Source organism: Cyrtonyx montezumae, unplaced genomic scaffold (assembly GCF_038088225.1).
Source record: "Cyrtonyx montezumae isolate F1298 unplaced genomic scaffold, pur_monq_1.0 scaffold_15, whole genome shotgun sequence".
Lineage (NCBI taxonomy): Eukaryota > Metazoa > Chordata > Aves > Galliformes > Odontophoridae > Cyrtonyx > Cyrtonyx montezumae.
In genome coordinates this window covers 8418636-8445574 of record NW_027071881.1, presented here as the reverse complement: position 1 = coordinate 8445574, position 26939 = coordinate 8418636, and the positions used below count along the sequence as shown (strand labels likewise).

The window sequence follows — 26939 nt, the reverse complement described above, 5'->3', positions numbered from 1 at the left end:
AAGCTTATAAAATTGAGACTGAAACGTGCATTGGAATGACAGAAATAATTTATAGACTTCCACTGAACTTGGGCATTCTCTTTGCTCAAGAAGTAGAGACACAGTGACTAATGGCATTCTGCTCTTCTGTGAGGTATTAGCTACGACGTTACACATCCATCTGAGTACTTTTACTATGACAAGGATCAAATTACCTAGTATTTCAGGCATTTAAGTCATCATTTGTCCAATTCATTGTGCAGAACGAATAACTGTAATTACATCATTAGTTAATGCAGGCATTGCAATTTTCTGAGCCATTTTTGTTATCTGAATTTATGAAAATTCAAATACTTATGTGACAAGTTATAACTACATAAATTTCTTCTGACAGTTTATTTCCCTTATTCTGCATTCTTGGTTGTCTCCTTTAAAGGATATTTATCTCCATCTTAATTAAACTGTATTAAGCATGATTTCTTCAGCATGCAGATCAAATTCACATACATGCTTTATCTTGAATATTTTAGTTGGAGGAACTTAAAGAACACCATGAAGTCAAAACCAAACCACATACTTTTATCATCAAGTGATTCAAGAGACTTCAGGGAAGTACGGTTGTGAGAGTATGTTTTCATTACAAAAAGTGTTTTGATGATCAGGAACGATGAAAGCAAACTGAAAGAGGTAACAGCTGAATAAAAAGCTCACTGTGTAACAATGATTCAGTGAAACAATTATTTTCCACTATCAGACAGGAAATGCTTAATTTCAAGCACTGGTGGTTGAGAAGTCACTTGCTCTCTGTTCTTTATCATTAACATATTCTCATACACAAAGAAATCACTTACTCATTTTACTTTACTCTTATACTTACATATTTGACATATTCTTTCCACTGGTGCCACCATGGCATTGCAATAAGAAACCAGTTGTGCCCTGGCTGAAGGCCATATCTGCTTTCCCTTTCAAGCCAGCCTCTGCAAATAACAAACAGCACAGAGTATTAACTGAAAAGGGGAAGTTGCAATCCTTCTTTTGATCATATTAAAAGGTGACTTTGAAGTACATTTAGAACTAGAGAAAAGCATGTACCTAATAATCTGTCCTTCCTCTTCTGGAGTGGCAGGTCGCAGCCCCAAAACTATATGACATACCTGGATAAAGAAAGTTAATTTCTAAGAGGAATTGCACCAATGTCAAACAAACACTAGGTAAGTGAAATAAAAACACTTCAATTGAACTTTCTGAAAATTCTTATCTATGTAGCAAGATTACCTACAATCAAAGAAATCACTAAACAACAAATATTTAGAGTTACAATATTCTCCACCTGCTCCCACTTTTAAGATAACCAAGTACACCAGAAAATTTGAACAAAGCTGTTCTCTAACAATTTCTTCTTTAGTCTCTCCTTTTTAAAGAGAAAACAGCACACAGAACAATAACAACAAAAGAACAGTACAGAAGAAAAAAGGCACTATCCCTCGATAGCCACCGCTCTGTGTGTGCAGGACAGCACTCCCAGATTTTACTCCTACTTTACTCCCTTCTCCCCAGTCCAAGTGTCCTGGCCTTGGCAGCAACCAAGTCCCCAGTGGCTCTGTCCCAGCAGTCCTCAGTCACAGGGTGTGCAGCAAGGAGCACAGGGAAATACTCTGCAGGAGTCTTTGTTTCCACTGCAGGGAGGAGGGTCAGCTGTCTTGTCTCTAAGACATTTGTCAAATTGGTTGCTACTCATAACATGATAGCCTTTTCCTTACATCTCTTTTGAGGTTACTAATTTGCATCTCAGCTGGAGCCTTCTAATGACTGGTGAGATATCTTATTTAAATTTATATTACAGTGTGAGAGACTATTTCACATTCTGAATAAAACAAAAGCCATTAGCTGCTGGGAAGCAACAGATTTTCTGGCGCACGCAACACAGCTGGCTCCAATGTTTCCTTTTAAGATGTGTTACACTGTGCTAGTATCAGATTCTTCACATAAACCACCCTGCTACAAACAAACCAAAAAAAGCTTTCCAAAGCACTCCATTCAGACTACTTAGCTCTCCTGTCTGCAGATGAGATGCAGAAGCTCATGACACTCTAAATACAAGCCCAGACCAATCAACAGCAGACCTTGCCCTGTGTAAACACATTCTTGGACTTGAAGCATGAAACAAGGGTGCCCCATGTCATAAAGTGATCAAGGGAAATAAAATATCTAAAATGGAAGTGTTTCAACTGCCAGAAGGGTAAGTATTATCACTGAGACCTCCAACATGAAATGCATAACAACTAATGGTCATTACGAGCAATGTATTAGATGTTCATTCATTCTACTGTCAAAACTAACAGCTGGGCACACAGTAAACTAGCACTAAGTTACAGTCAGATATTTCGTTTTGGATACTGTGAAAATAAAAACAACCATTGTTGAGAAGGTTATGACGTAAGCAAAGTCTAAAAAACAGAAAAAGATTGCAGAACTTTCTGGTTTTATTCTTTTCAGTTGTACATCTGATGTACAGAATACTCTCACTCAGTTCACTCAAAGTTCTAGGAAAAGCATAGCTCCAAACACTATTTTAAAAGTAGTCCAGAGTTAAAAAGTGAATCTACAGTATGCTATTCAGTATTAATCTTTTAAAAATACCCCGTGTTTTCCTCATTCAGCTCAACCCTGAAACTGATGACCTTCACTGGTAATGTAAAAACCAAGTCCATTGCTTCACTCAGACCCCTCCAGGAGCACAAATACACACAGAGCTGGAAGTGAATACCAAACTAGGACAAATCTCTAAGGCTCTGTTAAGATTACTATTTTATTTAGTATCAAGTTCTATGGAAAACAGGTTAGGAACAAACTGCACTGAACGAGAATACTCACAGATTTATCTTCTGCACAATGCAAGTCACTGCTAAATTATGACTCTTCTAGGGATTTTTAAAAGTCCAATTCAAGCTCAATTAAAAGCAAATTCAGTGCACAATTAATCCTCAGCTTCTGCAGCACAACAGTGATACGACGCTCCATTACAAGAGCAATGAAAGGATCCTCAGACAGTCGTAACAGAAAACATAAAGTGCATGTAAAGACTTAGCAGTGCCTCTGCTCGTTTCCTGTGTCACTTGGCAAAGGTGGGGAAGAACAGCCATTCAAAAACAAAGCCTTTTTCAAATGGAAAACATAACTGCTGATATACTTAAAATTTCATTTTATACAGAGTATATTATATTCATTTTTACAAATTACACCCTAGGTATCTCCATACACTGAAAAGAATGATGATCAATTAGAGGATCATTCCATCAAGGTATTGCACACCTGCAAAATGCAGAACTTATTGCAACAGGCAAAAGTGTAAGCATCCTGACACAAATGCAGGTGCTGCAACTCACTGCTGTGCAAAAAGCTGATGAGCAAATTACCACACATTTCAAGTTTAACTTTCTCTTAAACATACCTGAAAAAGTAGATTTAAAAACTCATTAGCAAGGGCACTCTTCACACTCCATATCTGGTAGTCCTCCAGAGTGAGGTGTCCAAGCTTAGTTAAAAGAAGAAAGGGAAAAGAAGCAGATTATTAACATACTTATGTTAAAATGCTCATTAAGTGTGTCACAGAAGGCACGACAAAACTAGAGGTTCGAGGAAAAATTACCATCTACCATTCACAATAAAACATGATCCAATGAAATAAAAAAACAGTTCAAATATAACAAGAAACCCAGAGAACCAAAAAGCTTGGAGGTTACACGTCAAATTACACATAGCATGTAACCTTTGCTCCTGCTCTTTACAATCCACATTAGCTTATGCTCGACTGCATATTTTCCCAAACCATGAAGGCAGCAGGGGCAGTACGCAGCTGGTCAGAGCTTTCACTGTGCAGGAAACACAGCAACTTGACGTTTGTGATCTTCCAAATAAGCTGCATGCACAGATGCTTGGCACCTCTACAGAAGAGGCTGGGAAAAACAATTCTGGATCAAATCCTCATTATCTTAACGTACAGTGCAGCATATTATTTCTGAATCATTTGCAAAGTTATACTAGCATAACGTTGATCAATATCAGAATATTTTCTGCTTTTCAATTATTCAGTGATAAGATCAATCCTGATTTTTAAGTATAACCCACAGCTACTTTCAGAGCACTGGCAGTTTGTTCACCTCTTCCTACAGATCATTTGCTCTGAAGTTCAGGGGCCAAAACTAACATATGAAAATAGGTTAAGTAATTTATGTAATTAATGCATCACCAGCTCTTCCCAGCACTACATCCATGATGCACAAAAGAAAGATATTCCAAAGACATAGTCTTTTTTTTTTTTTTAACTCTTTATGGAGATGGGGCTGCTATTATAAACCCTTCATTAAAGGAGCAAACAAAAGCCTCAACTGATGAGAAGGAGCTTACTGATTTCCTACTGTTTTAGCAGTAATAGAGCTAATAAAATATTTGTCTACCACTTTGTAGAAGTATAAGAAGGTAAGAGAACTATTCAAACAAGTAACTAAGAGTTCTTCATAGCTTTTCTTACATTATTCATAATTTGCACTTCCTCTTACAGTTTGCAAAGGAAAGAATGAAACAATGGAAACAACTGTCACAATATTGTTTGCAGATAATGGTGCCCATTTCAAAAAGCGAGAACATACTTACTCATAATGAACTACAAAGCACAGTACAAACTAGTAAGATCTGTTGTTCTGCCATGACAGAGGCCTCCACGGTTTCACACTTAGCTCTCAAACAGTAATAGTGTGGTATATGGATTCACTGATTACATATAATGCTACTTGCAAGCATTTCAGTTTGTAATAACACCAAAGTTACTATTGAATCAATGCAGTTCTGTTGCACTACAGAAGAATCACAAATCTTTTTCCAGAGCAGAAAAGGTGAAGTACACCACTGCACCACCTCTCTCTCCTCAAGATCATTTAATCATGAAAGAAACAAACAGCATTCAGAAAAAACAGACCAGATTTAAAAGCAGTATTAATTATGCCTAATTAAGCCTTATAAAGCAGCGTATGCTTCAAATTAATTTTATTTGGTTATGTGTTTCTGGTTTAGTTTTGTATATAACGGTTTATAAAATTCAAACATTACTTTATAACAAAACAACGTGAAAAGTTTAATGGAAAAACTGACATTTTATAAGATTCTTTTATTGAAACATCTCTGCTTTAAGGAAAACACGTGATTTTTTTCATTTATTAATTTCTTCATACATAAACTGAAAATAGCAAATTCCTACCTTCGTGTTGTCATGCACATTCAAAATGTCTTCTACAATTTCAGCCAAATCCATGTCCAACTCCTTGGCACACAAAAGGATTAGAAAACATTTAAATTCTTAATGCACCCTCTAGAGCAGTATGTGTTCAGAATAAAAATTATTAACTATCAGTTGACGATACCACTACGTAGTTCACGACTGAGTGCTTCCAAGCAATTGTACTTTTGTACCTAAGGCTCCTTCATACAAAACAGCATACATTACAAATACCAGTACATTGGTTAACAGCAGAGCAAAGTTTAATTATCGACAGTTCACAGTTAAGAGAGTTTAAGGGTTGCTTTATTTCACTGAAACAGTGATCAAACAATATTCACATGTGAAGCAAGATTATTCCTAGTTTTGAAAGGCAATTTTAGGAAACAGAAGCAAGCAACTAAGAAAATACATACATACAACTTACAGGTATTTTATCAGTACGATTATCTTTCCAGACCTCTAAAAGTGCAACCACCATTTCTTCAAGTTCCATGCGAGACAGCACACCATCCCTGTCAATGTCAAAAACCTTGAAGCAAACTGAAGGAAAAAAAGGAAATTACTTTTGTGCATTAGAACCACTCAACAACTTTTTTTTTTCTCTTTCAGAATGGAAGTCTGCAGAGTCACAAGAACATGATATAGTGCTGACAGTTTTGATGAGGCAGGATGCATGTGGTAGTGAGGAAATGGAGCAGCTGTGTTTAATAAACTGTAATCTAGATTCCTGCAATTTTGTGCTGTGCTTTCTGATGTGACTTAGCAGGGAACACATGTGCATTCAGAAATTCCCAATAAATGCCTTTAAGTTCCAGCAATATGACTTTGGAGAAGTATGGAAGGAAGGTTGTCCCCAAAGCAGAAGAACAACCCTTGCAGACTAGGAGCCAGCTGAAAGCTGAACAGCAAACAGGATAAAACACACTATTCAGCTATGAAAGTACACAGAACTCAGTTTCATCATGCTTTATAAAGGGAGGTTTTCCTACTTAAAACTTCATCTTATTTTTTAACTGCTGAACACACTGAAGTGGAAGAAATTTCTAAGGTGAAAACAAGTAAGCTTACTTGCTCAAACTGAAGTAGTTCTCTAAAATTAAGAGTTAATATTTCACATACTTACACTTCTGTCTTTCTGCCAAGGGTCCCCTGCAACATGCTGAGAGCCCACAGGAAATTTCTTTAAAATCTATGTGATTGTCTCGGTTTTCATCAAAGGCATTAAACAAACCTGCAAACCACAAAGCATCTGTTACAGCACCTGACTGAAACAGCTGACAGCAGCACCTACGTGAATTATAACAGTTCACATTGCAAGGACAAATACAAACATTTGTCATTTGAACTGATTTTCAGTAAGGGTAATAAGTATTGTTTCCCTTTGTCATTCTACGTTTCACAACAAACGCAGATTCTTCAGCATCATTTCTTATTTCCAACATTCACAAGTCAGTGAAATGAATTTAAGCTTAAAATATTAAAAACAACAACCCACAATCCCATTTATGAAGCTCAAAAATTTGTACTTCAGGAGACCACCAGAGCCCCACCACCGCTTCCTCGTGTGCTCTGTCAAAGCTCCATACCTTCACTCAGAGATGGATGAATAGGAGGGGAAACCAAGGGGGCAAACGTTTCTAAGTCAAAGCGTCCAGTTCTCGATTGAGCTTTTAGCAGCCAGTATCGTTTCTCAAGATCAATGATGTCAGATTCTTCCACTGTATAACCAACACAAATAAAAGGAGTTTCAGTAACAATCTGGACCATGTTAGAAATGTGCAGTAACCACATCTAGTGCTCTTTTGTCACAAAGAAAACAGTGCTATTTTTTTCTCCTGTTTGATTCATGCATATAAATGGTAAAGATAGAAGCCATAGAATAAAAGATCTGTAATTATTTGGTTTACCTGAAGAATAATTTTAACTATTTAACGTCAAGGAGTGTGAGATCAACAAGCAGTGAGTGTTTAGAAGTGCAGAAATTAGCTTGCTACAAAAGGCTCCAGCAATCTCTTCATTTTCATATGTTCTCAATGGATGGACCAGGTAGAATATATGGCAATACCATCTTTCAAAGTTAGCAAATATTTAAATTCACTACAATGGATGTAAAGCAGCATTAAAAAAAGCAACCACAAACGTCATGGGAGGAGGAAAAAAATGTAGTACTTGGGTGCTCCTGAAAAATCCCTATATGAAAGTTGGGGCCTACTTACACATCAGCAAGGCTGAATTTCGATGTGACATTTACACACTACTTGAGCATTTCATTTTATTTTGTTGTTTTTACTAGAGACACACCTAGAAACCTGGACAACAGGGCAGAGGGATTACATGAACTCAAAAGAGACTTTATACCAGGGAACTCACAATCTGATGTAAACAAAGGGAAAAAAAGTGAGTAAAAAGGCATTAGGGAATGGTGAATAAAAATAGGCAGAGGGAAAAGTTGAGTTTTCTTTCAAGACATATACAAAGACTAATTTCTTCAAGTTTTACAGGTCAGCTGTAGTTTTACTCCTGAAAATATATATATGTATATATATATATGATATTAAGTTTCTGCTCAACAATACTTCTAACCTTTTTACATATGCAAGTGTGTCACAACACTGCTTCAGGTCAGCGCAAATTAATTGGTTCTCTAATAGATATGTAATGACAAAGCTGTCTATATTAAGAACCACTACGTGTGATCCCATTCCCAGATGGTTCTGAGCTTTTAAATCCATGCCAGCTTTCTAATAGGTTTAACTTGAGCTATTTGGCCTGGTTTAGTCTACAGAAACAATAATAATCCTGTAAAGCTTAAGAAAAGACCAAAAAAGTCACACATCAAGTTAAAATTGTATTGATTTTTCCTATTTATGTCACTTATAGCAATAATTTATTTCAAATACTAGCTTAGGTAATATGAGCATGATCTAACTGCAGCTACCCAACAGGCAGGGGGCATTATGCATCACACATCATTATGCAACATCATACACTCATCAGAAGAAAGTTTGGAAATTGTTAATAAAAGATTAACATCTGAAGTCAGGCTTGAGGAGCAGGAAGGGTTTACATCTCGCTGTACTTTTAGGCAGCAACTAGAAAAGCAATATCAGTGAAAATAAGCCTTCCTCCTCTATACAACACAGGCACAAAACAATGAGACACCGACATGCAGAACATTCACACAAAAGCTGCAGTTTGAGCATCGTGTTCTTCAAACGTAACTACAGGCTGAACCAGGAAAACATACCTTCTGCTTAGTGCAGGCACACGCTGCAGAACTCTCACTTGCACCACTATCAGCTATTGTGCTCTTACATGGTGAAATGATAGAACTGATCCTGCAGAAAAAACTGATTTGTTTTTTCTCTCCTCCTCCTTTCCAGCTGGATCAGTTCCCTCATCTGGATGGACATCTGCTGACTTTAGGTTGTGTTGGAATACATATGGAAACACTAATCTACGCATATAAAGGAATACAATTCTACTAGAATTCAAGGAGTAACAGGACAGTTATTTCTTTGAAGATCAGCATATAGAAATATCACAGATGCTTAAGATGTGCCACAGATGCAGACAGTTCCATGGGCCTAAGCAGAACAGCCAGGTGGGATGGAAGGCAGCTGGTACATGCCACAAAACACGGCGGTGCTGTGCTGACTCAGTGACACTCCTGTCTCACACCGGTCAATACAGCAACAGGTGAGAAAGAGTCTGCCAGATAAAACACACTTTCCCTCAATCTCACTGCCTCTGCAGGGATCAGTGTGCTACCACACTGAAAGAGTCTGCAGGTACCATATTAGGACTGCAGCATCAGCATTCTCCAGGAGGTGCAAAAAAGTTTATTTGTGGAGTTTTGAGAAGAGAAATAATCAAAAATTAAAATAACAAATGAAAAGTGAAAGCAACTTACAGAATCTTAAATACAAGGAGAGATTCACAGAACTGCTAGGAAGGGTAGAACCTGAGGGGGAGGACAGCCAGGAGGAACTGTACTGGGGGGGGGGGGAAATGATAGGGACAGGAGAATGGCTTTAAACCAGGCAGCCAAACACTTTAGAAAGTAAGACTGACAGGAGTAAGGAGCATTTCTTTGCACTGAACAGACTTACATGACTCAGACTGGAAGTAAAAATGTAACAAAAGAATATTTTTCTCTCTCAATAGCAAGAAATTGTAGGCCAATCTCACTTGCATAAAACACAGAGACTTCCTGGATTATAGCATGTGTAAACATTTAAGTCTGAAGATGAGAAGCCAGCTGTTAGGTAATTTCTTCAGTGTTTTTTTTGCACATAATGTCACAAATTAATCTCAGCATACATACCACACATTCCTCATTACACCTTAACCAAGAGCAATCCTGTGCCACTTAGGGTATATACATACAATCGTATTTGATCCTGAAGTTTAAATGAAGCATGATAAAAGACTACTTACCATCCTAATGTGTATGAACTTATACTGATGGGTATGAAAAAATGCTCTTCCCCTTAAGTGGCTTTACATAAAGTATTTTAACTTTCCAAAGCATAAACTTGTGTTTCTAATGCCTGCCCAAACCAGGAGGTGCGAAGTAGACCTTCATTTAGTGGGTCAAGATTTAAATGCTTACTTAATCTTATAAATACAATATATTCCAAAACATAAGAACAGAATTGCTTTTTAAGCAAACATTCATTTTTGTCAATCAAACGTGTTATTATTCAAGGTAACACATATTAGGCACCTGTGAAATTTAAGCATAAGTGACCATGTGATGGTGAACTGATGTTTCATCTCCCTCTTGCTGTTCATCTGTTAAAACATGAAAAACTTTCATATCTGCAGGATCAAGAATAGAGCTTCTAGTCCTGTTCTCTAAGATGCTGTCAGACAAGCATGACTGGAAGGATGAGACAAGGGCAAGCACACATCTAACTGGAGTCTTCATACAGCCAAGGAAGAACAGGTAAACAAGTGCTTTTCAGCAAGAACTGCACACCTACTCAAAACAAGCTAATTTAAAACCAGCCACCACTCTGCGATTGATAGGCTGCAACGTCAGCAACACTAAGAAGAAAAGAAATAAAGCACTCTTCATTTTAATTCCATTACCATGAAACGTACTCCCTAAATATTATACAGGTAGCAAAGTCGTGAATATTCTTAGGAATAAAAAAATTTAAGTTTTCACTACAATACTTTACAGCATCAGAATGAACTATATATTTGAATACATTCCATGAACGATTTAATTTTTACCTACCTAATGGCACAATCCTCTCTGGCTCACAGCAGCAGAAGCATACCATATTCTCAACATTTTACCTGAAACTCTGCTCGTTCCTCTGCTCACCATGACAGGCTGCAGGCAAAGCCCAGTCCCCAGGCACAGCACTGCCCTTTGCCACCAGCCTGGCCAGAGCCTGGGGCTGCGTGGTGAACACAGGCAGCCTCCTGCCTGAACATGGGTACTCACCACTTTCAAATTAACATGTGGAAGACTCTGGGAACAGGGGCACAGAGAGCTGCTTTGCAGGACATAAAATAACCTGGGAACTAAGAGGATAACAAAGTGGCAAGATGCAGCTTAAGAGACACTGAGGCTTTTTCTTATTGGCCTGCTCTGCTGGAATACCTTTTTTTTTTTTTTGACCCTCCTTCCCCCCCCCCCTTGCTTCTTTAATTAGTATATATATATTTTAATTTGTGATTAGAGGACACACAAAGAAGGGAATACTACAGCTTCAACCAAGATGCTACAGTGCATCAGATGCTACCAACCACACACTCACCCAGCAGAATATAGTACATATCATTGCCTTAAGGATTTGAGCACACATTGCAGAGGCATAAAGCATGACACCTTGCCTCAAAGCTCACATAATCACATACCCAAAAAAACAGTAGAGAACAGAATGTATTCCTAAAAGCACCTTTAACAAAACCTGAATTTTCAGAACCATCTTACACAGGAGCCTTCCATGCATCGTTAAGAGATGGTATTTCAAGGGGGGGTATGGCAAACTGGAGAGGTAGAAAAACACATCCCAGCAGCCCACGTGAAGTGATCGCCCCGCTGTGCTGCACAGATTTACATGTGCATCATGCAATTCTCTGACAGAAGAGGTTACTTCCACAGCACTCGGTTTCAACTTTAGTTTCAAAAGCTCACTCTCGCTTTTCAATCATGCCATCTAGTTATCCAGGGCTTCTCTCATTTCTTATGTTAGGTTAGCAATAGCTATGTTCTAAAATATAGTCATTACCCTGATTAAACACTGTTGTACTGAATCTCTGTGAGAGCCATCAGAAAAGCAGGAGGGCTTTGATGAATTTTTCTGACAACAGAAGACAGTCCCCTCAGAAGAGTACTAAAATGTCCGTACAAACTGAGTGACACAAGAATAGGATGACAATGAAGGACAAATTACACGGCTTGTCAGTATGCTACCTCTGATCAGTGAGGCGAATCTCCTCATGGAAAAGGACAGAAAACCTGAGTATGTAAATCCAGCACGGGACAATGGGATACACCAAACAGACACAGCTGCAAAAAGGCAACACCACTCATGCTGCATCAGAAGAATTATGTCCTGCCAAGCCATAAGACCTCAACCCTTCTGCATCTATGTGCTAAAATGAGCAGCAGGGAGCACCACTGTGCAGGTGGGATGGGCTCAGAGCCCCTCAAGTACCAAGCACCCACATGCCAGGGCACCAGAAAACAGCTGCTGTGCTGCTGAATCACTGTGTTTGGATTTTAGTGAGCCAGAGATCAGGTGTTTAATTTGTAATCATTAAGGACATACGATGATTTCCAGGAAACTTTCTCCTGCAGAGAAATTTAGAATTAGTAGTAGTCCCTGACAGGATTATCTTTGATTTACATGTCCCACTACAGTGCTATTCAATACAATGATCAAATAAACAAAACTAAGAAGTATGGGATCACACTGGAAAACTGAGACAATTCAAATGGGTGCCAGTTCATCACTGCTTGCACAGAGGAGACGTGTAACCACTAAACTACTTCTGGGGAATAATGGACCAAGAAAACTTGAAGTTATTTTGGTAACTTTTAAACAAAGTGACTCACATATTTGATTTAAGTGAAACGGAACAAAATTTGATTAAAAGCAGCAAGTGTGTGTAACTTCCTGTATCTTTGAAGTTTAATTTCTAATTATGTGTAGAGAAAAATAATTGAAGTCATCTGCATTCCAAAACAAATGTTATTTACAACTGAAAAATTAGAATTCCTTTGTTTCCCTGACAGCCTGGCTCATTAAACAAATGTAAATGGAGTCACTGGTGCCTTGCAGTACAACGCTCACTGTCAGTTTCTAAATCAATGTTAATAATGTTCCCTATTTTATTGCCCCAATTTTCCCCATCCCATCAGTTGTTTAACAGAATGCACACAGCCCCAGCAGTGGGGATACACTGACACTGCACCACACAGCTTATTGAGTTTTCAGCAGAGAGTAGAAATTCTCAACTTGCACTCTCAGTATGTTCTGCAAACAGCATTTGTCTGGGTTTATTCAACATTCTTTCTGTTCCTTTTTCTCCCAAAGGACAACTATTATCCTCATTAGAAGAGCTGTAAACAAGCCTAAAGAAAAAAGAAACTCCTATGCTCTACCCATTCAGCTAGGTTGAGGTTACTTTCTCATTCTTTAGATCGACTTAACTAGACTGTAAATACTGAACTTAAAAAAAAATGCAAGGTCCCAGGTGTTCATATCTCATTCACTGCAATTACTTCTAAGTGTACAAGCACTCAGATTATCCCTACTTTTGCATCTGTTGTGAGATTCCTATACTGCCTCAAGTCCCATGGGAAACTATTGGACACAATGAGAAGCATCTGTCCAGGCTTTGGGAGGGGTGGGCAGTTCACCAGTTTGTCTTCCCACTATCTCCAAGTGCCCTCAGTTTTCCACATCTGCCCTCTGAATGATACCAAGCTGCAGCCAAGCTTAGCACAGCGCAAACACATTGGTTTTTCTGTTAACATTTGTTGTAAGATAACAAAAGTACTAAGACAATCTAATTTTATCTAGCAGTCCAAACACAGCCTGTAACATAAGCTTTCCAGTCGAGGTCAAGTACACTGAACCTGCAGACACTACAGCTTGAAATGTTTTACCAATTCAGTACTGATTGTAAGCATATTCTCCTAAACAAAATGAAGACCTTGATCCTAGATTTGCTGCATACTTGAAGACTCAATAATCACTTCAAACACTGAAAAATATTTCTTTTTATTTCAGCTTTTTAATCCTGACAAAGGAGAACTTAACTTCTTGTTCACTTCTATCTTCATTAGAAGCATCCAAGAGCTTCAAGTAAGCTGCTGGTGAAGCACAGCAGTGCCAGCTGCCCCAACACACTGCATTTCTCAGTGGCCCCATCTCATGTGTAGCAACACATTTTTATTTTTTCTTCCCTTAATACAAGGGTTTGGGCTGTTTTTTCTCCTCCAAAATATACAGTTAGTGTTGGAACACCCAGCAGAGATCTGAAACTCTGCATTTTTAACAAGGCTTTAAAGATGAGGTCGCTTTTCCAACAGATCACAGAGCCATACAAACCAGAATGCATAAAGGAGCAACAATGCTTGCACATCTCCCAGATAAAAACACCAAGCACCCACAAAGTCTATAGAATTCAGTCTATAGAATTCAGAAGTTTTTTAATTATTCCCTTTTGTCCTTTGCTTACCACTTTCTCTAACTTGCCTATCAGGCTTTGGAGTGGTTTTCTGAAGACTCCATGTCTACTGCAGTCTCTCTTGTAATGCAAAAAATTTACCTGTCTATAAATTCTGATTCTATTATGTATTTTCATTTTAGATGTTCAAAACATAATTGCAGTGCTCACACTGAAAACCAAAAGAAAAAACCACATGCAATTTTATACATGTAATTCAACTACTAAAGGAATAAAATGCCAGGTTCCACCAGAGAAGAAATTGAGCACGTAAAGCACAAGCAGATTGTTCAAGCCACTGATACCTCAATAGCAAACACCCTTTACCTGAGGGATATCAAGTCCCCTAGACACTTTACTGTAATGTGTGCTTACATTATACGTGCACATCACATCTGATCTGCCAGCCTTTTGTTTTTACATTTCATCTACAAAAACAGCTGCTCCTTCTTTTACATCAAAATATAGACATAAGGAAGCATTTGTTCTCTGGAGATCATTCCTACAAGCAGATCCTGAGGGGGCTTCTCTTTACTTCATTTAGTTCTCTGACTACCTCACACATCAGGATTATTACTTATTTTACCGTAGAAAACAGATTAGGAGGGCATGTTTATTTTTGAAGCAAACATCCTCATCAAAACTTTCTCAACAGTTTCATGACACACCATCTCCTACATTAACGTCAACTCTCTCTAGACCAATATACTTGTTGAGAAATTGTGTGCGGTTTTTTTGTCTTGTAGTAAGCATCTTCCATAGGAAATGCTGCTATTAAATGCTGTTCTCCCTTAAAAATAATGACTCAAGGTGCCCTTTTCCATAACAGTGTTTGACATGTCACCGCACAAAAAGCAGAGAACAAGTTAGTGCAGACAAGTTCTGTTTGCTGAACAGAACTAATCAGAGCAGTAAGATTTAATGAACAACTGCAGCAAGGCTACAGTTTTTCACCTCTGAAATAGTTTTAAGAAATGTGCACAACATCCATCTCTTACTTACAGTGTGTGACTCCAGCCAGGGTTTGATAGAAGGTAGGAGTGTCACTATCATCAGTGAGTGTCACATACACACCTCCAGACAGCAGCCAACGGGAAAACGTGAAAGCATCTTTGTTGTGCAACAGCCAAACCCTGAACTTCTCATAGTTTACCTTTTCACCCTATTAGAAAACAAGAAAACATGATTTTTTTTCCTCTCCTTTCTCAGCCTCATTAAACAGGAACCATCTAGCTGTAAGAACAATAATCTCCTACAAAAATAAGCACTAAGATTATTTTTTTGGAGCCATGCCTGCTTTCCCATTTCATCCTGAAATAAGGCAGAGAAGGAAATTAGACTCCTCAGCTCTCTCTGCATTTCAGCCTCCTACTCAACATGGCCTTTGGAAAGTCATTTACTCTGAACCTGAGTTTATAGGGATTAGCCAAAAAATGGTTTCTTACAACTCAGAACAGCAGCAGTTATTTTTATGAATTTGAGCTTATTGTGACAGACAAAAGCTCTTTTGTGCTGAATAGCTGATGCTAAAAAATCATAAGCATTCTGTTACACCTGTGTAAGTACATATACACCTAACACAGAAGAAAGTTTAGAGTTCTGAATAACTAATAGTATGAAGAATCACTGCAGCAGCATTCAAAACTTATGCTTCTGTTGTCCAAAAACCACTTTGTAGCATATATGTAATTGTGACATTCCCAGTATTTCCTAACTCGAGTTTCTCTTTCTGGACATCTTATGGAATTGGCTGTTCAGGAATACATGAAAACCATAGATCCATGGACCTTAAATGGACAAGAGGTTGTTTAAAACATTTAGCTGAACTGTTTTCAAGATGCAGCCATGAAACCATAGTAATCAGACGACTTAGTTTTGTAGGCGATGTAGAAATACTGAAAATAAAAGCAAACCTACTATCATACAAATTTGTTATCTGGAGGTTCTAATGACTATGGGAAAATAACAAGCGTCTGCAAACCAAAAAGCATTTGAAGACATTGACTGGTTAAACTTCCCTAATATCACAGACCATTAAACATCACTGAATTACATTTCTAGGGAACCCAACAACTTGCATTTGGCCACGGACTAACAGCAACTGCCAACTGCAGAAAACTGTTAATCACCATTGCTGCTGAACTATTTGCTTCATATTCCTGTTGTAATGAATTATTTCAGATTCCAGACACTGATCTTCTATGCCTCCTCTTCCTATATTAGTGTTACACTCTTCTATAAATAACGAGCAGACCAAATTGCCTTCTTACTCTCCTTTTAAACATTATCCAGAAGTTTGGATCAGACAACATCATTTTCTTACTACCTCTTCCATTCTGCTTTCCTGCTACTTCTTTCCCTCCACTGCTTTCCATAAATGGATGAAGGGCTATGTTATGTTTCACGACACTTTCATGTCATTCAAATTGATTGGAGCAACAAGAAAGACAATGGAAAGGAAAGCTTTGGGAAAAACAAACAAACATTTGAACCACGTATGTATCACAGATAAGCCATGGTGGAACTCAAGCAACCAGAGCAATGCAGATATTGCTGCATTTATTTCCTTTATTTCAGAAACAGAAATGAGCAAAAAGAGATAAACTTCAGAGTTCGTACTTCTAGATGAGCACATACAATAATTTTGAAAGAAAGAATAAGAGCACCTATAAACATCACCCTGGAAAGCATAAACTCATCTGCCATATGGCAGGAAGGAAGGCCCACAACAGGAACATTAAACTTTCTTGCTCTCCAGCAATGACCTAGTATGATTAACAGGTCAGTAAATCCTGCTGAGTGGGTCATTACACTATTTTTCTTCTAAAAGATAATCAATATAGAGCATTTTCTTGAGCAGAAAAATAGTATCACATCAGATTGATACTTCTCTGCCTGCAAGATATTCATAAAGTACTTCCAGATTTGTTGGACAGTATGCAATTAACTTTTAGGGTATAATTCATCAATTTCCCATCAACATGGTATAAATATAGAAAATGTTGAAGTGGGTCAGCTCCAAAAACTGGACTGCAGCATACGTATGATTTATGATTCCAGTCAAGAATGAAGAATGTAATCACTGCCCACAAATCCAACATGATACACCTTGACAGATTAAACAAGTTTGCCTCAGCCAGTGCTGGTCACAAGCCTCACAGCACACAAAAGTTATCCTAAACACAGTACCATACAACGTAAGGTAATAAGGTAATCCAAAATTTAAGCTCCTCTATTAGGAGTCCAATTATTATTGCCCAATGCACTATTCACTTTTTTAATGCAATAGAAAAAACTTGTATGAAATACCTCAGAGAAACATTTCTTGAGAGACTCTGGGACTTTCCCATCAACCACATGCAGCATCTTCTCCATCTCATCACGAACCACATAACTCCCAGATTCATTAGAAAAGAGACTGAAAATGTCTGAGAAAGAAGAAAAAGTGTTTGTTTAAGCAACTACTGCAGCTATACTTTTCAAATACCAGTTTCAGAAATAGCTAAGAGTGACAAAACCAATACAACTACAGCACTAAAAACTTGTGTCGATTCAATTCCAGTGCAGCTCAATAAGGTTTAGATTGAGAAATATTTCCCTTTTCTTTTACCACTGCCCACTAATACAAAGGAACACAGTACATTCTACACACACTGTACTGCTGTTATTATTTTTTTTAAAGGTTGCATTACTTACACTTTGCTTTCTCCTCCTCTTTGCCTCTAGTGAGTAGAACTAATCCAACTATCAAGTTATTGAAGTGCAGCCCTTTGGATATTCCTCCAAATGAACAGTAGATAACCTAGGAGAATAAAGCAGACATTAAACCACAAAATTAAGAGAGTTGAAAGCAAGAAGTTACAGTGGGGCTTTATTTTGCATGTGGGTTTTTGTTTTTTTCAGTTAATCACCTCACAGTCAGCTAACCACTTTTCATATTAATTCTGATACACCTTTGTAGAGATTTCAGTTATAAAGTTGCCTTTTGAAGGTCTTTCAATTAGTGATAGATGGATATTTTATCTTCAACAGAAAGATTAAAAAATAAAAAATAAAAAAAGCTACAATCCTGCAGAGAAGATAGCTTATCGTTCAATCACAGATACCATTTCTCTACTCTTCTTTATCCAAATAATAAAGGTGGACTCTCCTCCAGACTGGGGTATGACAACCTCAGAACTACCAACAGGTTGTTGGAGCAATATAATCTTCATTACCCAATCAGTGGAGATGTGCTTTCAGTAAACCATCAAAAATCAATGATTTGTAGATACACGACAGGAAAAAAACAACCAGGTTTTTAACTGTTTGTGCTACAGTGACCACTCCAAGTTAGTACACTATTCTGCTAACATTAGCATTTGTATCTGTTGTTGTACTGCTCTTCCAACTTGCACTCCTTTAAATACTAAGATATCCCCACAAGCACCAGTACCTCTTCAGTATTACAAGAGAGAAATCTACTTGAGGTATTAGAAAATAATGCAGTCAGAACTTACACATTATTCTTAAATAGAAGAATTATTTCAGCACTTAGTATGATTTTTTAGTATGATTTTCTCATAGGTATCACACAGGGCATCTAACCAGAAAGAGAAAGTATTAAGTGTAGCTGAAGGGAACTATTACTGTGAAAGGCCAGAACAAAGTGATTTGTCACTGATCACAGTTTGGATAGCAGATTTATGTGCTGACCTTTAGTTTAAATAAGATATATTAAAAAAAAAAGAGAGAGGGCAAAATAAAGAAACCGAGCTCAACTTTATTATTAAAAGCATTATGTACACATTAAATACTATTTGCTTTGCTTTATATTACATTCTAAATGAATATTACAAACAGGATGTGTACATGAAGTTATGTACTGTTTTTTCATTATTTCCTCCAGTAAAAGCATATTCTTTATGTCACAACTTAGCCAAATAGCAGTAGCAGAGTTCAGAGGGGCTTCTGAGTTACTGCAGACAGCCACTACTCTCTGAACCTCCAGAAGAGCAGAGATAACCATTTGAAAACCACTGGACCAAACCCACAGGTATTAGGACCTCTCATAAACAGAACTGAGATCACAAAGCTACTGGATGCATCCACTGACCACATCACTGTAAATACTAAATTTATTTTACAAAAAATATACAGAAATAATCCTTAGCCACAAATAAAATGAATGAATTACCAACTACATTTAAGTACAATTAGAATTAGTACTTTTCCTCTTCTGCCTCTCAACACTGCAGCTTTATCACTGGTTTAACCCAGCACCTTTCCCTGCCCAACAACTCCCACATCCCACTTCCTATATCTATGCCAAAACAAGCATTCATGTAGTGGGACTGTGAATGAAATCAGGGAACAAATTTGGACTTGAAATAACCGTTTTTGTCACCAGGTTTCACTAATCCAGTTCACTCAAAGAGTTGACCCCTAGGCAAGAATAAGCAGCTGGAATTAAGCTGACTGTGAAACTGCTACGAAATAACTGCACAAATCACATTTCAAATGCTACAAGAGAACATCTATATCCAACCATAACTGTGCAGGACATTCTATGTAATCAAGTGCAATCTATCATCAGTTGTGTCTTTCAGAGGAGCCTGACAAGCCCACTACAATGAAGTGCATTAAGGAGAAAAATCAATTCTTAACAGACTGAAATCCCTTTGCAAAACCTGAGTGTCACATCTCCCAAAACAAGAATATTGTTACTATCTCACTCATTCAGGTATACACATCAGGAAACAGTTTATCCAAGACAAGACAAGCAAAATTTTCTACATTCACTCTAAGGCATTGTATCAGTTAAGTATCTGATAGACCAGAATTTAACTTGAATTTTAGACCAGTAAAGTAAAATCTAACACATTTTGATACCAAAAAGTTCTTCTTTATACTGAAAAATGACTTAAGAGAAAACACAATCTTCCTAAATTGTTCAAAGATTACTTTTGACGTGATCAGCTGATCACTATTTGTCATTAATATAAAAAAAAATCATCTCTCTTAGAAGCTTAATCGTTTCTATTAAGTTCCATAAGAAAGTACTTAAGAATCACCACACTGGTAATTTGACCTTTTCCAGAGATTTCTGAGCATACGAACTGCTGTAAATACATGCAGTAAGACTGCAGTGAGGCTTCAAACCTGCAGCTGAAAATTCCCCCAAAAACGCTGGATGTTAAATGACTTCCATAACCAAAGAGGCTGGCTTGTATCTCCTTTGAGTTACTCAAAAAATGAACTGAGGTTCAAAGATGAATTTCAGAAACATCTATTCACAGCAGTAAGTTAGATTTGTGTTTCCTCAAGTACTTCAGCCTCAAAGAGCTGGAATTCTACAGTAAGTTCACATTTTAAACGGAGGAACAAGTTGCAGGACCCAAAATCTTCTCGCCTCTCCAGCAACAGCAGTGACTACTGTAGCCAGAGTCCTTAATCTTACAGCACACGCAAAGGGTGGAGGAAAACAACTAAATACCAGATCCCCGTGAATGAGTCGCTAGCTCATACCACCTCAGGTGTGGTTTCCATGTCAAAAATTCATCTAGAACTGGGAGTAACCAAACAAAACCAGCCATGGGCTTGCCAAGGCCACTGGGTAGGTCTGGCTAAGCCACATAGCACTGTAGCAGCAAACAGAAGCAAAGAAAACACCTAACACAGACTAGCTACTTTCTATTAACTACTTAACTGCCTTTTATGTAACAAGGTATGGAAAAAGCTACCACTGCTGTCTTTATAGCAGTGGAAAGCAGACTAGTAGTTGCAATGGGTGTTCCAGACCACCTCCACAGAAACACTGGGCAACAGTGTAGTAGGAAATTCCAAAATCTTGTTCACTTCCATACCAAAGTTATTACCTGACATAATTCAGGTTATTACCAGACAGATTCCCTGAAGACACTTATCTCCATATCGTTCTGCATGGTACCTTTGGGAGATGCTCTCCCTGTCCACCTATCAAGCTATCACTTCCATTGCTACACGCTCAAGACTATTGAAAGATGTCTGAAGGCAAGTGAGTTTAAATGAGGCTCACAGAATAGAAGGATCTCATTCCATCAAAAACATCATGAAGAACTTGCAATTTCATTCTACTGAAAGACAGTTACCCAAACACATTAAACTCCAATAGGTTGTTCAGATCATCATCTGCTATTACCAAAGTTTAATGCATTTGCAAATGCTTGAGGGGATAAATTATTAGAACTAAATTTGTGCTCTATTTGGACCCAGTGTTATGGCAGAGATTTGAATTCCACCCTTTCTACTTCTAATCATTCCGATTTCAAATGATGCCTTCAAGGCTACACTGCATATGTAAGTAATTTACCTTTATATTACATTGGAGCTATTACTTTAAAAGAAAATGCACAGCTCTGCTGAATACTATAGTTTAAGCCTTAATAAAGCTGCTTTAGAGCCAGGAAAAACAAACAAACAAGAAATCCACTAAGAGCATAAATAGGGCGATAATTCCTACATTATCTTCAGATACAGAACACACGCTGGTATTGCATGAAAAATGGAAAGAAATTAAATTTGTCTGCATATCTCTATAGGCACATTTGTGTACACACAGCTATACATTATCAACCATACACCTCCCAGGGAAGTTTGCAGATTACCTCAGCAACTTTTGGAGGGACTCCATCACCAAGAACTTCCCTGATGAAGCACTGCTGGGTCATATAATACGAGAGTCCACAAGTTCTCTTAAAAGCATCTTTCAGTCGCTTTAGCTCTATGTCTGTAACTGTATGAGTCAGGAGAAAAAAAGATTTGGTCAGTAATGTCACAGAAATGTAGCAGCTTAAGGTCTCCCAAAAACATGTACACATTATGTTTACCATAAAATAAAAAGATTAGAAGAAATTAAATGCAATATTTTACCCAGGCAGTGGTAGATGATGAGACCCAATAGTCTAACCCTAGAGAATACAAAATACAACAGTTTGCTGCCTACATTTTCTTTGACTACAATAATGTATTTTAAGTTTGTTGTTAATTAAGTACCATTATCCTCATGCAAAAGGAAAATTAAGTGGTATTATTAAGTGGATCAATTTTATGTTGCACATAAGCCAGAGAGATGATCTGTAAACCAACAGCAGTGAGCGTTATTGAGAGCAGCTCCAGCAGCATGCTTCAAACAACCTCATCTCATTACCAGCCTACTTTTCTGCAGGAAAAACACATGGTCAACACTTAATGGTGTGTAAGACAGTAGAGCAAAACATGAATTTAACAACAAAGCTACTTTGGACTAAAAGTAACTCTTCACCTAAGGTTTTCCCGCGTAGTTAAAATCTGATTACCAGCTGAAACCTGTCCAAACTTTTCACAAGAGAAGTTTGAAGAGATTCCCTATACACTTGCACATGATTGTCCTCAAAAGCAGCCCCTGCTTTCCTATTTCACAAGCATAAAGCAATTTTCTAACAACACGGTTAAGAAGCTCTGAGGAAGGCAAAGAACTGCTTTAGTCCCATCAGCCTCAAGTGCTTGTAAAATATCTCAATGTACAGAACAAATACGTTGTCAAAATCAAGCTGCAGAGCATAACACACACTGTCCTCAATCCCATGCAAGATCCCACATACCGCAGAAAATTATTTACCATCCAGGCACCAAGGAACTGATGCTGTACATGACAGCTATTTCACTGTATTTATAGGAAGGCATTTTCCTTCCCTTGCTATCACCAGTCAACTCCAACGGCCAAAAGCTTGTCAAGCTTTTTGTCAGCCAAAATAAAACAGAACGCTTCAGAATTTCATCCAGCACTCTTTATAGCTTCTACATTTCAATTAATCCATCAAAAAAAAAAATCGCTCCTTGAAAAGCAAATCCTGTCAAAACATTCCTCCTGAATTTCAAACCCCATCAGCACTGAAGTATCCCGGTGACTTCAGAGCTGCATTTAAGAGCACAAATTGAGTCAAGTTTCTTTTCAAATGTTATTACAGATTCTAGGGACTTGTTTTTAAACCAGGAAAAGGACCCAAGGATGTCAGAAATACACCTGAAATGTGATCTAAACAGCACTGGTGCTACCAATAAATACGAATTTGGCAGAAGACATACTCCAATTATTATCATCACATCTTATTTTAATAAGATAAGCATATACCAATTATAAGGGAAAAGAATGTTGAGATATTGCTGCTACCTGGCACATACAGTGTTGAAATGTCACTGCCTGAGACAGCAGTGCCCAGCACCCTGCCAAGGGACAGGCTTGCCAGCAGGACGGGCAGGGAGAAGCCAACCAGCACTGCTCGCCCCTTCAGAAAGAACTCAGTATGACATTTAGTAGCTGATAAGATGATACTGCCAGTCCATGTCATGTTTCAAATGTAAATTACTAGCATTAGAGATGACTTAATGTTATTGTTTGCATATAGAAACTACAAAACAGGTCATGGAATTACAGAAAAGATAATCACTTCCCTTCCTTCCCCAGGACACATTGAAGGGACTGAAGCAGGCCATGTCAAATCATCTGCAAAGCTTCACAAATATGAATTCATTATACATTTAGATCAAGGCACATGAAAGTACTATTGAAATGAGTAGAGAAGAAAAAGATATTATCAGTGTTTAAGTCTGGAAGACATAAAATGTTTGAATCCAAAACCCCAGCAAAAAATTTCCAATTATTTGACACAGAGGTGGAACGTGATGAGAGGAAACAAGTCCTAAATTAGGAAAGTAATATTCCCAGAAGCAATACATTTATTATGGTAATAAAAACAAGCACACCCACATGCCCACAAGCCACTGCTTCTCACTCGATTGCACAAATCCTATGCTGAACAGGCAGTCCAACTGAGGTCAGAGGTGTTTATGCAAAATAGATATTATTAAGAGGTCAGTGTTAAACACTGCCCTCAGTTTCCACACAGCAGCCTTGAACAGCACTTCACTGGATTCACTGGAGATTTTTTTTTTTGTCTCTACAACACCTACAAAGGTCATTCCCACGCTGGTTTCCCTACACACACACACAGACACTGTGCTTGCAGACACTGCTGCTGCATTCACAACCTGTGAAAAACAGCACACGTAAGACTTCCCAAAATAAGTTTATGACAGCCAACACAGCAAAACACATCTTGTCATTCCTACCAGTAACAGGTGGCATAACCTCAATCTTATTGCAGAGAAAGCTGTGCAGCTATTAACTGGAACCACGTGCCTACTTCTACACATCTCAAGACTACAGAAGCTCTCCTTATTGTAAGGATCCAATTCCAAATAATAAAAGCAAGTTTCAATAGATACATATTGAATTCTAATTCTTAAAATTGTATCTGCCTCAGCCCGCTGCCACATCACATCCCTGAAGCAAGATGTCTTTTCCACCAAAAGAAAGAATGCAGGCTGTGCCATTCTGTCCAGGCAACCTTACTAGGCAGCGCAAACCTCCTGAGCACTACCTTGGCTGGATGCCTTCCAGCAGCGCTGCAGACAGTTTAACAGAAGATTAGTGCTGCATCCAGCTCTCCAAGGAATACTGGAGCTCCAGTTTGTTTAATAAAGTTTAAATGAAACCTTGCAACCTCAGCTAAAAATGTCAGGGCAACTTACAGTAATTGTAACAAGCCTCCAGTTCATCCAATTGCCAAGGTTATTTTTAGTTTAATAGTGTTATTTAAACTTAATGCTGTTGATATGGATTTACAATTGTAGTATTTCTACTTTTTTTTTTTTTTAAACTAACAGCAGTCCAGCTCAAGGGATGTACAGCACCTTCCAAAACCAACCACATCATTAGACAGCTCCATGCTGGAAGCCACCCACTTTCTTCCTGCTGCTTCCACTCCAGGCCTCTATCAGGCAGTTCTCATCCTGGAGCTTTCCTTTCAGAATAAAGCTGTACCTGCAGTACAGACTTATGCACATTTAAGTGCCCAGCCATGGACTTATAGCTTCTTGCTCATTTGTTGCCCAGCCTGGAAGCAGAGCTAGAAAATACAGTTAACTTGAGGTTAATTCCTCACTAGCAGAAGTGCTTGCCCTACCATACTTTCCCATGTTAGATTCATCAGTCCCTAAGGTTCTTACAAATTACTTCTAATAGCACGGTTCTCTCAAAGAGCACATGAAAACAGTTAAAATCAGCCTAAATTCTACAAATTTAAATATATAACAACACCAGGAACACTTGAGGTCAAGGAAACCACTGCCATGTACCACTGTCTCTGCTCAGCACCAGTAATCAGCTTGCACCTCATGCAACACCCTCTGCAGCCTACCTCCCCAGCTCACGCACCTCGCCACCGCCCTTGCAAAGTTTAAAGGTTTGCAGATGCAATGAAAAGATGTAACACCAAAGTCTATGAGTAAGCACTGCTGCTTAAGGTGCAACAGATCACACGTGAATGTTAAGCATTCTAAGAAATGGATATTAATTTTGATGGAAGCTTATGTAAAGGTTAAAAGAAGTGGTTAGTCAGGGTTAATGGTTTTATTATAGCTTATATAGCATAATTATTATATACCTTGCCTACAACTTGTGCAAAGAGTGATCACAGTACATGCACATTAAATTTCTGTTTCACATTTATTAGAAAAGTCGAGATCAGACACAAACGCCTTCCTTTGCAATGCCTCTTCTCCTGATCTTCAAAATCCAAGCAAAATAACATAAAATGCAGTGATGATGCAGGACAAGATATGAAATGCAGCCTTCTAAAGCATGAAAAATTGGGTTGTTGTACCAAGAGAGAGGAATAAAAGCATAGCATTCAGCTCTTTAAGACTGCCTGAGACATTCAGGCAAAAGACACTTAACCTCTCCCTATCTTAATTGTCTCAACACTAAAATGAACATCAATTCCAGTCTCCATCAGACAGATGTTTGATAAAGGATCTAAAACACAGTGTAAAAGCACTGTACAAAGGAGCTGCTTTAATCTGTGAAAAGGACAGATTCCCAGCAGTGTAACAGAGTTGGTTGAGGTAGTCTGCCATGGCCACTATGAACTGAGAGGCAATTAAAAGCCCCTGTAATGAACTGTGGAACCTACATCCTACCTGCTTTCTTCCCCACCATCCTACTGGGGCAGCAGTGACTGCTGAAAGCAATCCAGAGAGTTGATAACTTCTACTTCCACCACCAGCCCCAGAGCAGCACACATAGCATCACCTACATTGCTATAAGCAGCAGTAACAGTGCCAAAACTGGACAAGATCTTTATGTATCAAAAGTCTAAAATATTTCATTTAAAGAAAAAGAGGAGGAAAAGCTCTGTTGAGAGGAAGCATAAATACACTCAGAGCTCATTGAGTGAGGTAGCTTACAAAATACCTAGCAGGGATGGTGCTTTTCCCCCAGAACTATTAAGCATCAAAATGTCCACAATACTCAACAAACAGGACACAAAATTATTAAGAAAAAAGAAATCAGAATTCACACTACTTATCCAGTCACTTCTGGACAAGAGACAGCTTACTACGTCAGGGCCTGAAGAAGCATCTGCCCTGCAGATCACAAGTACACAAGGCCAGCAATAATTTGCATCCATCAGTGTTCACTCTTCACTAAAAATAACCGAAACTGAATTTTAAAATAGACTTGATAATTCTTCAGGAAGCAAGCAAATTCACCTATCTCGGGTTCTGAATACCACCTCTGATTTTAATAGTTGTAATGTTTTGATTTTTAAGTGACAATTTTACAGGTTCAATATCAAATTTGCAGGGCATATAATTCTCTAACCAGACAATTATCTTCCCTGTAATCACTTGTTCAATATTTCCCTGAGGAACCTTCATCCTAGTTATACATGGAAATTTTATTACTTTTTTCATTAGTCCTTATTGTGACTCAATGGCTGTGGTTATGAAGTTGTCAAGAATCAAAGCAATTGTTAAAAATCGAGGTAAAATGTGCATGGAAAATGTTTGGGAAAAATCCCAGAGCAGAGCAACCAGCCATGGCTTTGCCCAGGGCCGTGGGTGCCCCAGGCAGGACTGC

The 26939-nt window shown here is 38.1% G+C and overlaps 1 protein-coding gene across 3 annotated transcripts in view; it reads right to left on the bottom strand.

Annotated features, from left to right (window-relative positions):
* Positions 1-26939, bottom strand: part of USP32 (ubiquitin specific peptidase 32) — a 59034-nt gene that overhangs the window by 22037 nt on the left and 10058 nt on the right. For all 3 annotated transcript variants that reach the window (XM_065732062.1, XM_065732063.1, XM_065732064.1), the window contains exons 2-12: positions 21583-21710; positions 17654-17759; positions 17267-17385; positions 14960-15119; positions 6844-6975; positions 6381-6488; positions 5682-5797; positions 5237-5299; positions 3434-3517; positions 1075-1136; positions 857-959 (exon numbers count right to left, since the gene is read on the bottom strand). In XM_065732062.1, the coding sequence (XP_065588134.1) occupies positions 857-959; positions 1075-1136; positions 3434-3517; positions 5237-5299; positions 5682-5797; positions 6381-6488; positions 6844-6975; positions 14960-15119; positions 17267-17385; positions 17654-17759; positions 21583-21710 (1181 nt within the window). The remainder of the gene's footprint in view (positions 1-856; positions 960-1074; positions 1137-3433; positions 3518-5236; positions 5300-5681; positions 5798-6380; positions 6489-6843; positions 6976-14959; positions 15120-17266; positions 17386-17653; positions 17760-21582; positions 21711-26939) is intronic.